Here is a 17,576-nt window from a genome sequence, read left to right as displayed (position 1 = left end):
TACTACAATAATTCACAGATTCATGTTTTTATTTTAAACAAACATGAAGAAGAGACAGTGAACCCTCAAGCCACCTGTGGATGGCACACATACTCCCACATTAGTGAAATGTCAGACCTTGATGGGTAGCACACAACTTATCTAACCTTGGACGTATGGTAGTTGTCAGGCAGAGGGTCAAATCAGCCTCACAATATGTTGGATGCATGTTAATGTGTATTTTAAAGAGGACCAACAGTTTATAGAGGTACAAAGCAGATGAGTTAGCAGTTTGAAATTTAAACAATGTTTTATTTACCTCCGGCTAAAGCAGCAATGACACTGTACAGTATGTTCCTCCCTTTACCAAAGGTTAAAGTTCTAATTGTGTGGAACTGATGTTACAGATATCAAGGGCTTTCATATTCAAATTAAATCAGCATGTAAAACCATGAATCATTTTTTTTTTAAGTAAAGCACTTGCTAGCCTTTAAAAGAACACACACATCAAGCGTATAAAATGATTGTATACACAGAGTACTAAGTACGTAAAATAACAATATTGTAAGAATATAGTGAGATGACTTTATTCATCATTCATCATACAAGATGTGTTTCTTGTGATTTGTTGACGCTATAACATAACATTTTAATCAAACAGACTTCACTTAACAAGTTGATAGTCAAAACTCTGGTATTTTATTTTGTCCAAAGACAATGATTAATGTGATGAAATGTACAGTCAGCTCAAAGGAAAGTCCAACACGAAAACACCTGTTCTTTCAGTGTTCAGACTAACTGTAACATCTGATAAATCCTTCCTTGTTAGTCAGATTTTAGTTTGATTTTGATACACAATCTTAAGCATGACCACAACAACCCAGCAAATAATAACAAAATAACTAGTGCAACTGTTATCAAGAACAATATGACATCTACAGAGTGGTAGGAGTACCAGGGCAGTCTGTAGGACTCCGTTCTCAGGTGAGCTGCACCTTTGTGTCTCATGACAAACTCTATCCAGAAGAGGGCAGTGTCCAGTGGTTTCATTGGCTGATCTCGGTGCAGCCTGGAGAGTCTCTGCATATTCAGCCCATAAGTGGGCTCAGTCAAGACTTCCTGAATTCCCTGAAAGAAGATGTCTTCATTCATAGTAAAAAAATCAATTATCTTTCCTGCTCCTCTGACTTCAATTCTGAATAGATTATCACGTTGGTCAAAAATCAGTGGAAGTCCTAGTATAGGAACTCCATGGTAAATAGCTTCTTGAACTCCGTTTGTTCCCCCATGAGCCACAAATAGTTTAATCTTTGGATGTCCCAGGAGGTCATTCTGTGGCATCCAGTCGACCAGTAAAGTGTTGTTGCCAAGAGTGGCCGGTCTGTCACCTTTGTACCTCCAGATGACCTTCTGAGGTAATTTAGCAAAAGCTGTAGCGATCTCATCAGCTAAGTCCTGCGGAAGTGTGCTAATAAAAGTCCCCAGAGACATGATGATGACTCCATGTTCTCCAGAGCTCTGGACAAAATCCTCTAGGTGTTGAGGCAAAGGTTTTGCAGGTTTACACTGGAACCCTCCCATGTAGACAACATTAGGCATGGTGGGTCGAGGGAACTCAAACACAAAGTCCACTCTCATCAGCCACAGGTCGGCTGCTTGAAACAGTGAAATAAAATCTGCATCCGGACCTACATATTTTTTAATGAAAGGATCATAAATTGGTGACACAATATGGGCTATTTGGAATTGTGCGAATCCAAAAATCATGACGTTAAGAACTCTCTCAGGAAAGCTCATTTTATCTGATAGCTCGGACCCTGTCATTGGAATATAAGACAGAGGAGAAGGTGCAATTGAAAAATGGCCTTCACCTTGACCGGTCCATCTGACATTAAAAACAATTGGCAACCTGAGGTAGTGAGCAAGTATAACACCCAATGGGCTAACAGGGTCTGCAAGGACAAGGTCATATTTGGCATCCTGCAGTGACTGCATTAGATCTTTGTTTTCAAAAAGCAGCTCAAGCATTTTGCACATTTTCTGATTCATCTCAGAACCTTTTTGGATTAGTTCCATTTCCAGTTTAAAACGTGTCCAGGCAGACTTCCCTTCCCTCTGGATATTCAGGAGTTGGGCCACAAACTTTGTTAAAAAATCTTCATCAAATCCGGACTCAGCATCAATTGTGACTGAAGTATAGAATTGGGATTTTTCCTTGATATACCAGCTGTCGAATGATCGCAGAACAGAAACCTGGTGCCCCCTTGAGTATAGTTCCTCTACAATGACCTTCATGTTCACCCAGTGGCTCCCGTCCACTGGAACAACAAGCACTTTGCCACCATAAACCAAAGGTGCATAGATCAACCAGAGAATGGTCACAACCCAGGGACAATCCATCTTTATTCTGAATCGGGGGGGGGGGAAAGCAAACAGTGACTTAAATTATATCCTATCAAACACATACTTTTCAATACAAGTAATGTTGTCATCAAAGGGATAGTTGGTATCACTAATTCTTCAATAGAAACTGCATTTTACCCAAATTAAGTCTATTTAGTACTTTTGTTTTTAATCATTTTCAATACTCAATGCAGCATGGTATATAGTAACTTAATTTTCTCCGTATTCAAGCTATTGCAACTGTACCAGAGAGAATCAAAACAATTTGTTATTGTTGACAATATATAATGGCAGTTAAAAATGTACTTCTCTGTATACACACTTTTTGATTGCAAAACAGCTACAACGTCAGCTATTTCTGTTAGCTAAAGTTTTAAACATGTTGATTCTACCTTTATTAGCAGCCGGTGTGAAGATGTTTCAGTCTTCCTCCTTTGCCAGAGAGCAGATAATGTGCTCCAGCCCACCTGGAAGGACTTTACTACTGCAATTTTATGATCTGGCACGCCCAGGTAATACAATACAATATGGAGTAAAGGTTGTTCATGGTGATTAGCTGTTAAGCAAATATCTGTTACAAAAACAAAATAGTGTTGAACAAGAACTTTAAAAAATGGTAAGATTAAATTAATATGTCAAACATAACAGTTTGCTTATTTCATTGTGGGACAATGTGTTGATGGCATGACCCGATAGTGTGTTTGTGATCTATAATATTTCTGTGTGTTTGTTGTGGAGTCTTCTAAAAAGTGACACTTTCTATATCTGATATTTTACTCAGTGTAAATGACTGAAAAGCATAAACAGGTTTATTTTGTTAACAGTCAAAGGTACATTTTAAAATGACACTGCATAAAATTCAATGACTCTGCCTTATACAAAGTAATTAGACTTCACTCAGCAAGTTGGTTGTCAAAACTGGTAGGTACTTTAATTTTAGCTGTCATTAAGAAGGAAATTTATGTCAACCCAAAGGACAGTCCAAAACTAAAACAAGGTCTCCTTCAGTGTTAAACTGATCATCCAAACATCTTAACCAATTTGAAAATATATCCTCCCTTGTTAGTCAGATTTTAGTTTTATTTTGATACACAATCTGAAGCATGACAATAACAACCCAGCAAATAATAACAAAATAACTAGTGCAACTGTTATCAAGAACGATATGACATCTACAGAGTGGTAGGAGTACCAGGGCATTCTGTAGGACTCCGTTCTCAGGTGAGCTGCACCTTTGTGGCTCATGACAAACTCTATCCGGAAGAGGGCAGTGTCCAGTGGTTTCATTGGTTGATCTCTGTGCAGCCTGGAGAGTCTCTGCATGTTCAGCCTGTAGGAGGACTCAGTCAACACTTCCTATATTGCTTCTAGGAAGTTGTTGTCTTTCTCCACTGTGGCTAATGTGAGAATCTTAGCTCCTCCTCTCTCTTTCAGACGGAGCAGGTTGTCGTTCTGGTCAAAGAAAACAGGTAGACCCACAACTGGGACTCTGTGATAACTAGCCTATTGAACTCTGTTTGTTCCCCCGTGAGCAACAAATAGTTTCATCTTTGGATGTCCCAGGAGGTCATTCTGTGGCATCCAGTCGACTAGTAAAGTGTTGTTGCCCAGCGTGGCCGGTCTGTCACCTTTATGCCTCCAAAAGCTGCAGCCATCTTGTTGGTCATGTCAGCAGGAAGTTCACTCACAAGAGTCCCCAGAGACATGATGATGACCCCATGTTCTCCAGAGCAAAGGTTTTGAAGGTTTACAGTGAAACCCTACCATATAGACAACATTAGGCATAGTTGGACGTGGAAAATCAAACACAAAGTCAGTTCTCATCAACCAAATATCTGCATTGAGCACCAACTGCTTAAATTCATTTTCAGGCCCAAGATATTTGTCACATATCTTCTAGTATACCTTAACAAAAAAGTGGTATTGTGTTTGATTGATAAGATATGCAATCATATTTAACTCTCTGAAAAAAGGTCATTTTATCATTATTGCCAGATCCTATAATAGGAACATAGGATACGGGTGATGGAGCAAGAGCAAGATGACCATCTAGAATTAGCAGCTAGCGAACATTAAAAACCAGAGGAAGGTTCAGATATTTGGCCAAAATGACTCCAGCTCCAAAAGTGGGGTCAGTGAGTACCAGGTCAAACTTGCTGCCCTCAATGTTTCTCATCAACTCTCGGTCATCTAGCAGTGTTGATACAAATTCACCCACAACTTTGTGAATTTCAAATGCCCTGCCTACTAATTCTACATAAATACAGAGAAGCTTTATCAAGGGATGTGCATCCTGCTCAAATTGTATTGACTTGGATATTAAATTTGTGACAAGCTCCTGATCCAGGCCCCTCTCCACTTGGACTGTGACAGTGTTGTAAAAGGAGGAGTTGTTTTGGATGTACAAGCCTTTGCTTGAATGCACAACAGTGATATTGTGTCCTCTTGAGTGCAGAGCTTGAAGTAGAATATTCATGTTTAACCAATGGCTGCCTTCGGTGGGTAACACCAAGATGTTTCCAGCTTGACAGACTCCGGGAATCAGGATGAGCAGGAGCAAAGCCCTGCAGCAAGCGATCATCCTCATCTAAAATAAAAACAATGTAAAGTTAGTTAACCAAGGTTAAAAAGATATCACTGCAAAAGAAATAAAGTCTGATAATTTCAAAGTTTGTGAACACAAATACTTGTAAAAGAGTTGCAAGCCATCCATGACCAACCATTGTTATTTCTTCCATCTATCACATCCATTATCTATTCTGTCCTTTAGGGTCACAGATGGGTGCCTGAGCCAATCCCATTTGATATAGAGTAGCAGGTGGGGTACACCTTGGACAGGTCTCCAGCGTATCACGGGGCCAACATACAGAGACAAACAACGAGTATCCCCAAGGTCCATTGATAGTCACTGATCAACCTAATCACCAATGTGCTTGGACTGTGGGATGAAGCCCGGAGCACCCGGAGAAAACCCATACATGCCAACTCCTCACAGGAAAACTCCTGTCCACCTGGAATTCAAACTAGGGACCTGCGTGCTGTGAGGCAACAGTGCTAACCACTGGACCCCTTTGCTGCACTGTTGTTTCTCACTTTTGTTATTTGTTTTCAAATCAAATCAAGTTTATTTATAAAGCACAATTTAAAAAACATCCGGGGTTGACCAAAGTTATGTACAATAGTAAGATCAATTAAAATAACAATAGAATGAGAGAAGATAACAATAAAGCAATAGAATAGTAAGAGCCACCGAGTAAGCTTGAGTCATCAATTCAAATCCTTTATACAAATAGACATCATGCAAATAGACCACTTACAAATATACTAAACGGGCTAAAAACAAGTAAGTATACACATATAAGTAGATAAGACTTAGTCAGGGGCAGTTATAAGCCCCGGGCAGCCACTGGTAACTGAAGGGAGCGGAGCAGCTGTGTAGTGTGAGTGAATTGAGGTACTGTAGGTTTAAGACCAGTCGAGCTGCTGCATTCTGGATGAGCTGCTAAGGTCGGATAGCACCAGCAGGTCGACCTGCCAGGCGGGAGTTGCAATAGTCCGAAGTCCGAAGAGATCAGTGCAGTAGTGACAACCTTTAAATCATTTAAGGAGAGTGGTCTGGGGGAGTCTGTCTCTGCCTATCTCTTTCTCTATCTCTCTCTCTATCTCTGTCTCTCTGTCTGTCTCTCTCTCACACACACACATACACTGAGGCGCGTGCTGAGCAAAAACCACAGGACAATGTGCAACAGGTAAAGAAAACCTTCCCGTGTCGGACCACTCGTCAATGATAAAAACTAAATGTCGATATATAGTGACATCATAGTAAAGATTCTGTTATTTATTTCCATTTTCAAGGCAAACCGGAACAGAAGCTGACAGTGGACACTCCTTCAGTCCTACTGTCATTCAATTGGAGCCAGTTATTTATTATCTGGTGTTTCACCTCTTGGAGCCAATCAAGACGAGACCTTACAGAGAGCTTACCCCTTTTTTTTTATCATTGCAAGCCTTTACTTTTCATCAGTTCAAAGTTTTCAATAATTTTTCACAAAAATTACTCTTACAATTACTCAACTCTCAATTCTTTTTGAGCTAAACAACCTGTTAACATGTTGAATTGATGTCTAGTCTAGGTGTATTCACAGAACTTTGCACAAATACTTTTTTTGTTAGATTTTGTGTTAATTAAAACACTTTGTCAAATTGTCATTTTAGCCGCTTCCACCCCAGCATATAGCATGCTAGCAACATATACACATACAGGGCTGGACTGGGAGAACAAAACGGCCCGGGCATTTTTTGGCTCAGACCGGCCCACATAATTAGCCGAGCACATCTGCCATTAAATTGACGTAACTTATGTCTTCTAAATGTCTTAGAGTAGCTCATATTAAAAGTACTTAAGTATCAAAAGTATCTGGTGTTGAAATGTACTTAAGTATCAAAAGTACAAGAACTAAAATTAAAAATGCAAAGTGCTTTTTATAGTAGGTCTATACAGACACAAAACAACCCAAAATGTTTCTCCTCAAGATTTATCTCAACTGACTGAAAAATTACAACAACAATATGCATATAATGTATAATTTTACCAATTTTGAACCCTAGATGCTGAGGTTCAAATAGTAATGGACCAGTGCATCTGAACTTCTAATTAACTATAAACAAGTGCCTCTTGTGTCTGCCCAAGAACATTCATAAACCACAGTATAACCACTATACTATAGGCACACAAAATAAGACACTATAGCTATTCTAGAGGAAGTAAAAGTCGTAACAAGATTTCTGAAGGTGAACCTGCGGAGGGATAGACCAACCTCTCGCGCTGCACCCCCCCCCCCCCCCCCCCCCCAACGGCAAACAAGCCACCGGACCTGCACATCTCAGGAGGGAGGGGGCAGCGAGTGAGAGAGAGAGAGAGAGAGAGAGAGAGAGAGAGAGAGAGAGAGAGAGAGAGAGAGAGAGAGAGAGAGAGAGAGAGAGAGGTGCTCCGTGGGTAGAGGCGTGCGACGCCAACCTCCGCTGCTCAAGTAACGAGCCAGTTTGGAGAATGTATTGAAAATTGAAAATGCGCGCTCACATGTCTGCCTCCACTCGCTCATCATTGTCGAGTCCTCCTCGCTCGTCTCCCGGCGCACCTGCTGCTGCTGGGCTGGTGAACCAGGCACCACATAGGTCCGTCAGTTTGGCACATTTAGCAGCCTCCACCTCCAGAGACTTCAGCTTTTTTTCCCGATGCTTCTCAGCGCCACCCGGGCGTTTTTTTACTCTTATTATCCATTAAGTTAAGTTTCTGTCTCAGCAGCAGCCCGTCCCGCGACTCCCCCCCGCCAATGCCATGAGGTCCCGCCCCACCCTGGTTTGTGTTGTGATTGACAGCACTGTCAGGGCTCTCTGAGCCTGTCAGCCCATGATTGATTGACAATGACAGACAATAGACCAATAATATGTGTCGATGCTGGCAACACACTGCTAGCCCTCTGTAGCCAATTGGCCGGCCCAATTGGAGGGAATTTAGAGAGGAAGAAGAGAAAAAAAACAAAACAACATAGCGGACCAGACCGGCCCACATTGGGTCAACGGCCCACCGGGATTATGCCCGGTATGCCAGATGGCCAGTCCACCCCTGTACACATACTACATATAACATTAAGGGTACTTACTGTAGTCGACCGTATGTTGTTGCTGAATGTCCCACCTGACGAATAACTGTGTGTCTTGGACAGGCGAAACCAGTCTGTATCCACCCAAAAAGGGGAAGAGCTTAACTATATCTTAGCCTGCACCTTAACCCAGAGGGATAATAATAATCATGATAATGAAATCTCCAACTTTTCCACATCGAAATGAATGTAATTGTATGTGTTGTATTATGAAAACATTTGGCTATCAAAATACAGTCCATAAAAAAAATCCTATAGAGAGACATATTGATGCCTATATAACGCACAGTGCTATGCTCATATAAGGGTCCATTATAACCCTGGCATGTCACTTTAATATTTTTATGTGAAGTTGGATGTTTAAATCCATTCAAGCCTATGGCTTTGATCAGGGGTCTTCAATGTTTTTCAGGCCAAGGACCCCCAAACTGGTGGAGAGATGGAGCAGGGACCCCATACTATATAGTGTATAAAATTGTGTTTTATATTGAATTGGGCCTAGTGCCATGTATAAACATAGCTACCCTGTTATTGTGCATTCAATACTAAACGATTCAAATATTACCCAGTTTCATATATTCATGTTTTTAATTTAAACATGTGCAAGGTACAGGGTGGCCATGCCACTGCCTTTTATAATCATAAGTCTTGCATACAACACTGAGCTACTACAATAATTCACAGATTCATGTTTTTATTTTAAACATACATGTAGAAGAGACAGTGAATCCTCAATCCGGCTGTGGATGGCACACATACTCCCACATTAGTGAGATGTCGGACCTTGATGGGTAGCACCAGTGATGCCGGTAACGCGCTACTTAGTAACCCGTTACTCTAATCTGACCCCTTTTTTCAGTAACGAGTAATCTAACGTGTTACTATTTCCAAACCAGTAATCAGATTAAAGTTACTCCTCCAAGTCACTGTGCGTTACTATTATGTCTACTTTTTGTTACTTTTATTATCATCTACACGAACATGTGCACTTCTCGCTCTTACTCTGTCACTCGCACACATCAACAACCCTTCAGTTCCTCATTGCCCCCCGATCCCCAACACAACCAGCCAATGAGGGCCTGAAATCCCCAACAACCCCTTATATTGGTCCAAACAGTCACATGTCCCACCCCGACCCCTTCACTGACCCTCAGGATATCGGAAAGCTCCTTCAACACAGTGTTTTACTGAACATACGTCAAATCCAAACATAAACATAAACCCAGTCCGTTACAATATATTTGATTTTCTTCTTGCGTCTCTGGGAGTGAGGTCATGTAGCCTATGCAAAAATTAAGTTGAATCGCCCTCGTTTCGTTCCATAATAAACAAGATCCCTACTACTGTCAATGCCGGGCTGCCTCACAGAACAGCTTTTTGTTAAACCCCTCCTTGCTTCTCTAATGCTGTGAACAACAGGTACAATGTTCATAAAACATGTTGAAAAGTTACATTTATAAACAATGTAATCATAAGTAAGTTTTTCCATTACAGTGTTAAAAGTTAAATATGTCAGGTCAAGAAAGACTGTCTTTTTTATTTTTTTATAAAAAAAACACAAGTATTTATGTTAAGTGAATTCAAGAAAGACTGTCATTCTTTAATTTTTTATAAAAACAAGTATTTATGTTAAGTGAAGTCAAGAAAGACTGTCTTTATTTTATTTTTATAAAAACATGTATTTTTTCAGGAAATAGTTTATAAGTTCAACTTAAAATGTCATGAGATACATTATACGTTGTTATTGTGTACATTACTGTTAACAATTCACTTCTAATAAAGTGAGTGTTGGCAAAACCGGTTGTCATTTTTATGTTGAGGCGGCGGGGGTGTTGTCGTCAGCTGCTGAATGTAACTAATTAAGTAACTTGTAAACTAACTTAGTTATTTTTAAAATCAAGTAATCTGTAAAGTAACTAAGTTACTTTTAAAATCAAGTAATCTGTAAAACTGGGTAGCACACAACTTATCTAACCTTGGACGTATGGCAGTTGTCAGGCAGAGGGTCATATCAGCCTCACAATATGTTGGATGCATGTTAATGTGTATTTTAAGACATTTAAATTTGTGGAAAAAAAATTGGTTGGAAAATAAATAAAAAGTAAAACAATATTAAAAATTGTCTCAAACAAAGATTTCGCGACCCCCCTGCAGTACCTCCACGGACCCCCAAGGGGTTGCGAACCCCCTGTTGAAGACCTCTGCTCTAGAAGATAGTTTGTCTTATGAAGCGATCAAGACAGCAGTGCTTCGTGTCTACGAACTAGTGCCTGAGGCATATAGACAAAAGTTCAGAACTTTTAAAAGATTGTCTAGTAAAACATTCGTAGAGTTCGCCCGCGAGAAAAAGTCTGTTTAATCGATGGTGCAAAGCAAGCAGCGCGACTAATTTTGACACTCTATCACAATTAGTTATCATCGAAGAGTTCAAGAATAGTCTACTTGATCGAATAGTAACTTATCTCAATGAGCAAAAGGCTGGGACATTAGCGCAAGCTGCTGGGCTCGCTGATGAGTTTGTGTTATCGCACAGGCAAACATTTGGGATTCCCCGATTATGAGAGGTTTTTTACTCCTTCTGACTCGGCTAGAATGCCTTCTCGTCCGCCACGTCCATTGCCTCTCCGCTCAGCTACCTCTATTTTTGTGACGGTGACATGACGTCATACCAAATTGCCCCACCAGAAATTTCAGGCTAAAATCGCCACTGGTGTCAGTGATTATTAAAGTGGCATCTTGAGCAAAGGCGACTTCTGTGTCCAGCGGAGAAAACAAACGGAACACACACACACACAATTTGTTAAATTGAAGGCAAATTCAAGGGACACCACGGCTCCTTTACGCACACGCTGCGCTGTGAGGTTTTGAGAGCTTCTTTACGCAGACGGATTATTCTAAACCGCAGCAGTTTATAACACGTCATTGAGCTTATATCTACATTTTACAGTCTGGGCTGTTTTACATTATTATTTACACCTGATATGTGTGCATGAATTTTAATGATTTAAATTCCCTCATCCTCTGGTGGTGACATTTACGCACCGAGCCACAGACTGTACATGACGATGTGCATAACTATTTTGGTTCATCTTAGAAGTCTGCATTTGTTATTATTTTATGGAATTGTGATGCTGTTGTTAAGAAAGCTTTATATATAATTTATTAGATTATCTTGTTATTGGGTGGCCACAAATTAGTAATTCATCCACCGATGTCAAAAGGGGCTCCGTCATTTTCTAGTGATTACATTATATTGTTATATTTTATTTTAATCATTTCTTAAAAAACTTTTTCTAATATTCATATTTTTTTCGATACGAGAGGTACCGGATCTGCTCAAATAAGTCCCAGAACGCAGGCAAGCCAACACGCCGGCATAAAGTAAGCACAAAAATGTATAGAAAAATGTGATGATGTGACTGTAGGCAGCGAAAGTACAGGTCCAGACTTACTGATGATCATCTTCAAGCCATACTGAGGGTCTCAACTGCTTCCTCCCTCAAGCCAAATGTGGCTCAGCTATGTGAGAGGAAGCGCTGCCAGGTCTCTGGCAGCAAGAAGTAGGCAAGAGAAGGCATGTTCAGAAGAACCGTTCATGATCTTCAATATTCTATTTATGTTCAGAAGAACCCATCGAAGTTAAATAACTGTTAGTAATGACATTTGAGGATTTTTTTAGCAAAGTTTTTTTTGTGGAATACCTGATGTGGCCCAGCCTCACCCAGATACTGCCTCCAGCGGCTCCCAGGTAATTTGAGTTTGAGACCCCTGCCTTAGTACAAATGCGTTGAACCAGTGTCCAGTGCGCATACTAAGAGATTCTGGCGCAGCACAGTCTTTTATAGTCAGAAGTCTTCCCTTTGTGTGTGGTCACCCGTGCTCAAGCACATAGTTTGGGTGAAGCAGTTGATCTGACCTGAGTTGACCTGCAAGACTTTTTCCCCACCTGTGAATATTCAGTCTACTGCTGAGCCGAATGTCCAGCTTAAGGTTCAGGGCGATACTCCCACACATGAGACGACTAGGTTGCCTATGGTTCGAAGTAGTCTTATTGCTGCTCAGAAGGAGGACGTTACTTTAGCAAAGTTTTTTGCTGCGGCTCTTGCTCCAGAGAACGCTAAAAATAAAGAGATGGATTATTTTATGGAAATTTATATCCTGGTGCGGCGATGGAAATCCTGCGCTAATTTTGATAATGAGTGAAGTAATGTCTTTCAAATTGTTGTGCCTACACAGTACCGACAGTCCGTTTTATCTCTGGCTCATAAACATCTCTGATCTGGTCATCTAGGTATTATGAAAACCTATGACCCGAGTGTTGCCACATTTCTTCTGGCCAGGTTTGAAGCGAGAAGTGTCTTTGTTTTGCCGTACGTGCCATTTATGTCAGATCACGGGGAAGCCTAATCAGGTTATTAAGCCTGCACCTCTTCACACGGTCCCGGCTATAGGGGAACCATTTGAGCAGGTATTGGTTGATTGTGTTGCCCCTCTTCCAAAAACGAAATCCGGTAACCAGTTCCTGTTAACAATCATGTGTGAAGCTACCCTGTACCCTGAAGCTATCTCTCTTAGGAGTATAACATTTCAGTCAGTAGTAAGGGCCCTGATCAAGTTCTTTTCTACTTTCGGCCTCCCTAAGATCGTGCAAACCGATCAAGGTACCAACTTCCTTTCGGGTATTTTCGAACAAGTGTTAACATCCCTGTCGATATCACACAGGATCTCGAGTGCTTATCACCCGAAAGATTGCATCAGACGTTTAAGTCAGTGTTGCACAAATATATCATGGAGAGCGGTAGGGAATGGGATGAAGGCGTCCCTTTGGCTCTATTTGCAGTTAGGGAAATAGTGCAATAGTCACTAGGTTATAGCCCAGCAGAGCTGGTATTTGGTCACACAGTGAGAGGCCCTTTAAGAGTGTTAAAGGATCAGCTAACGGGCGAGAGTTTGCTCACCCAGCGAAACTTGCTGACCTACGTGAGTCGCTTCCGAGACCGACTGCACGAGGCTTGCAGTATCGCTAAGGAGTCTCTCTGTTGCACAACCAGGTATGAAGTGGGAGTTGGATAAAAAAGCACTTCCACGTTTTCTACAACCAGGTGACTTGGTTTTAGTGTTACAGCCCATTCTAGGTACTTCAATTAGTGCTTGTTTTTCAGGACCTTACACTATTGACAGGAGGTTGAGTGCCACTGACTGTGTGGTCAGGACCCCTGATAGAAGACGGAAAACCAGAGTGTGTCTCATAAAATGTTGAAAAATGCTTACACTTGAGGCGACGTTACGCAGTGCACCTCTTGTAGCCACTTTTGCAGCTGCGGTGTCAGTAGCAGTGAGCCCTAATGCGGTGAGTGATGAGGATGGCCTGAGTTTACGCAATGCCCAGCAACAGACCCCTCGGTTGTCAAATTCAGAGATGTTGGTGAAACTTCCATCCTTAATGCATCATTTAAGCAGGGAGCAGGAAGCTGACCTACTCAGATAGCAAAGCGATATCCCAAGGCAGTCACGCTGCGCACCATCTCTGCAAAGAGTATTGGTCAGGCAATGTTCCCCGAGTCGGGGTCCCGAAAGACATCCTGACTGACTGCAATGACCACACCAGCAATGACACACTGAAACTCAGTTACATGTTCCTGGGGTTTGCTGCTGGAGTCGTCTTGCCAGCCATCAAAAGGAGGGCCAGCTTCAGCCTACAACCTTAAGCGCTAATTGGACTGCACCATGTCTCTCGTAATCATGGGGAGGGACATTGTTTCCTTATTCAGATTTTTAGTTTTTAATCTTTGACTACTGTTTAATATTTATGTTTAATTATTTTTCCTTCGTTAATAATATGTGGCCTTATACTGGTGTGCTATGTTGTTGCCGTAGTTTGTATTCAATGTTAGTATGTTTAAGTCTATCCCCCTTCAGTAATTGAGTGGCTTGATCAGCCACTATATATGTTTACCTTGTGTCAGTTGAGGGCAGTTTTTTGGTGCTGCTTACTTGTTTTCACTCGTTATTGGAGGCTAGTTTGGTTAGTTAACCTTTTTATTTTTCATGTCACAAACACTGACCAGCATGTATCACCCAAAAACTGATGGTCTTGTCGAGCGGCTAAATAAGACGTTAAAATCCATGATCCATAAGATTATTCACATAAACTAACGCAACTGGGCTAAATGGCTTGCTCCTCTATTTTTTGCAGAACAAGAGATGCCCCAGGCCTCCACAGGATTTTCTTCCTTCAAATTATCATTTGGCAGAAAAACAACGGGGCATACTGGACCTACTTAGAGGAAACTGGGAGGAAGGTCCAAGCCCCAGTAAGAATGAAGCTTAGCGCAAGTTCAGTGAGGAAGACTTTAGCTGCAGACGATCAGCTGATCATACGGAGCGCTTAACCTGCAAAGTGATCAGCTGATTGTGGGTGTTCCTAAATGTCCAATCAGGTCTGGCGTGGGCTCTTCAGCCAATCATTCAGCACCTGTCAAACTTTAAAAATCCCTTCTCTTCTCTTCCACAGTCAGGCGTCCTTCAGTGACGCGCATAACCTCTCCTCCACCCCAATCTCCAGTAGGATATTCATCGACCTCAACTGATTATACGCTAATCTCACACAGTGGTGTATAATGTACTTGAAAGCCATACTTGAGTAAAAGTACAGATATCCTACTTGAAAGTGACTCCGGTAAAAGTAAAAGTCACCCTTCAGAAAATGACTTGAGTAAAAGTCTTAGAGTTGCTCATATTAAATGTACTTAAGTATCAAAAGTATCTGGTGTTGAAATGTACTTAAGTATCAAAAGTAAAAGTACCAAAATTAAAAATGCTAAGTGCTTTTTATGGTAGGCCTATACAGACACAAAACAACCCAAAATTGTTCAGTTCAGGATTTATTTCAACTGACTGAAAAATTATAACAACACTATATATATAATGTATAATTTTACAAATTTTGAACCCAAGATGCTAAGGTTAAAATAGTATTGGACAACTGCATCTGAACTTCTAGAGACAACAAAGAATCAACACAACAGAATAAACAAGTGCCTCTTGATTCTACCTAAGAACACTAATAGACCTGCCACTAATAGACCAAATGAACCTTTTGTGTCTATTAGCTGTATTTTGTAACTGCCTGGATGTTAACATGCCTGTGTACCTGCATCTACATGTAAGCCTGTTTATTTATGATTAGACTATCTTCACTGAATGGGCCTGCGTTTGTGTTTGCATTTGTTTCCAGCAGGGTGACAATACACCTGTAGGGTATCTTGCCTGTAGGGACGACAAAGTGAAGACACAACCCTGCTTGAAGTTGTACACATTAGCCAGTTTGTACAATACATATATAAAGACTCAACAGCTTCTAAGTTGTGTTGAGTCAGCACAAAGGGCGACTAAGGATTGGAATTGGCAATATATAGATATATAATATCTTTGAAAAGATTATATTGGCATTATAGTGAGAGGAAAACTGGGCCTGATTACCCAGGGTTCCATTTCGCGAGGTCCATTAAAAAATTGTGTGCGTGAATATGCAGTCGTCCATGACACAGTGTTTGTTTTTGGTTGTGTTGGCTGAAAGTTGTTTTTGCGTTTGCTTATATAATTGGTTGTGTTGTTTGTTTTTCCATCTCGACTTGTTTTAAATCTGTTTGTTTTGTTTACGTGGACGTGTAAGACTAAGTAGACACGGCCAACCAATGATAGTCTATTTGCCAACAGTTTTTGTTTAAACCAACTACTTTCAATATTTCTTTAAGAAAAGTTAACCACTTGCTGCTTCGAGCTATGTATTTATGTGCAGATGTTGACACGAAGCAGGAATGGGAAAACTAATGTGAATCAATAAAGAAATACCTTCAAAAAATTGAAAAATTAAAGTCACCTAATAAAAGCCCTCAAAAAGCCAATTAATTTGCCTGAATAATAATCCTTACAATTTAGATAGGGCCTCACGTCTGTCAGTGCCTGTCAGTGCTCGGGCACTAATAATAAAGACTGAAGTGAGCTCCTGCAGGAGCGAGAGAGCGAGAGAGAGGTGCGCCGTGTGTAAAGGTGCACCTTGCACCAACTTCCACTGCGCAAGTAACGAGCCAGTTTTGAGAATTTAAGAAGTAGAAAGTACAGATATTTGTGCTCAAATGTAGCGAGTAAAAGTTAAAAGTCGTCAGGAAAATAAATACTCAAGTAAAGTACAGATATGTGAAAAATCTACTTAAGTACAGTAACAAAGTATTTCTACTTTGTTACTTCCCACCACTGATCTCACATCATGCTGGCAGCGATCATCTTGATGACGGATCCCAATACTGTCAGTGGATCGTGATTACAGCGGGACCCGATCACGGTGGGAGCTGATCGCGGACTAAAAAAGCAACAACCTGCCTGACAATATACATATTACTCATGGCATCCATTGCACTTTTGTCCGTCCTGGAAGAGGGATCCCTCGCATGCGGCTCTTCCTGAGGTTTCTACGTTTTTCCTTTTAAGAAAGTTTTGTAGTTTTTCCTTACTCTTGTTGAGGGTTAAGGGCAGAGGATGTCACAATTGGCGAAGTCCAAAAGGACAATTCTCACGAATATGGGCCATCCAAAACTATCGTTTGACTGATGAACCACCACCAGTGTCTAGACCCCGGGGGGTATTCCTGTTCGATGTTCTGCTCCCCCCCTTCTAATCCTGATGACATCTCACAGGGGTCTAAATGCCACAGACTGTAAACATTCATATTCTTGTGTGTTTGCAAAATAAATATTGGAAATTGGAAATCAAGTCTCTCCTAATTGAAATGAAATTCAGTACGTCCTGGACCTGCGAGCAAACTTCCACACACTTGGACAGTTATCACATGATAATTTGCTCCAGGCCCAAGCACAGCGCCTGTGTAACAGAGGAGCCGGCCTGTGCTAATTCACCCCGGGAGAAAAGGACATGTATTGCTCCCCTCTTCTAGCTCTAAATTACTTTCATATCCAGGAACCTTATCCCTTCATGCAACTTGTGTGGTGCTGCCTCCTCAGTTTGATTTCAAACTTACGGAAAGCCTTGAATATACTTTAACATTAAAGTGCATTAGTATATGAGACAAGGCTGCAGGGTTCAAAAGGAGGAATATAAACATACATTTTTATAAACAGTCTGTACTTTACTTGAGGACAGTGGAAAATCACATTGCCAACGGGGTCTCCCAACAGCAGCCAAAGACGAACCACTTGGGTTTTAACAAGATTTTATTAGTGAGAACAGCAAACATAAATTGGCTAGCGGTTTGTGCAGGTGTCTCATCAGCTCAGGTCTCTTTTCTGAGTCTCATGTGTGGCAGCCTTGCTGCAGCCTTTTTATATCTAGGGCCAGTTAATTGGCCAACTAACATCAGCTGTGCAAATCAACTCTCCCTTGTTCACCTGGAGGTGCTCTGACCAGCCACCTCCACAGTCACTCCTAATTTTTTTCAGTGTAATTGTTCCCTCTCATCCTAACCCCATGTTAATCACTTCCCGTACTGTCATGTCTATATTGTCTCCCACACTT

At 41.1% G+C, this 17,576-nt stretch overlaps 1 protein-coding gene and 1 pseudogene across 1 annotated transcript; both read right to left on the bottom strand.

Annotated features, from left to right (window-relative positions):
- Window positions 1-804: 804 nt before the first annotated feature.
- Window positions 805-2,379, bottom strand: LOC133024495 (UDP-glucuronosyltransferase 2B14-like). Its single transcript, XM_061091628.1, has one exon. The coding sequence runs from the start codon at window positions 2,377-2,379 to the stop codon at window positions 805-807; it is 1,575 nt and encodes a 524-aa protein (XP_060947611.1).
- Window positions 2,380-3,173: 794 nt separating this feature from the next.
- LOC133023650 (UDP-glucuronosyltransferase 2A1-like) lies at window positions 3,174-7,704 on the bottom strand (annotated as a pseudogene).
- Window positions 7,705-17,576: the final 9,872 nt, after the last annotated feature.

Source organism: Limanda limanda, chromosome 2, assembly GCF_963576545.1.
Source record: "Limanda limanda chromosome 2, fLimLim1.1, whole genome shotgun sequence".
Classification (NCBI taxonomy): Eukaryota; Metazoa; Chordata; class Actinopteri; order Pleuronectiformes; family Pleuronectidae; genus Limanda; species Limanda limanda.
This window is presented reverse-complemented; position numbering and strand designations above follow the sequence as displayed.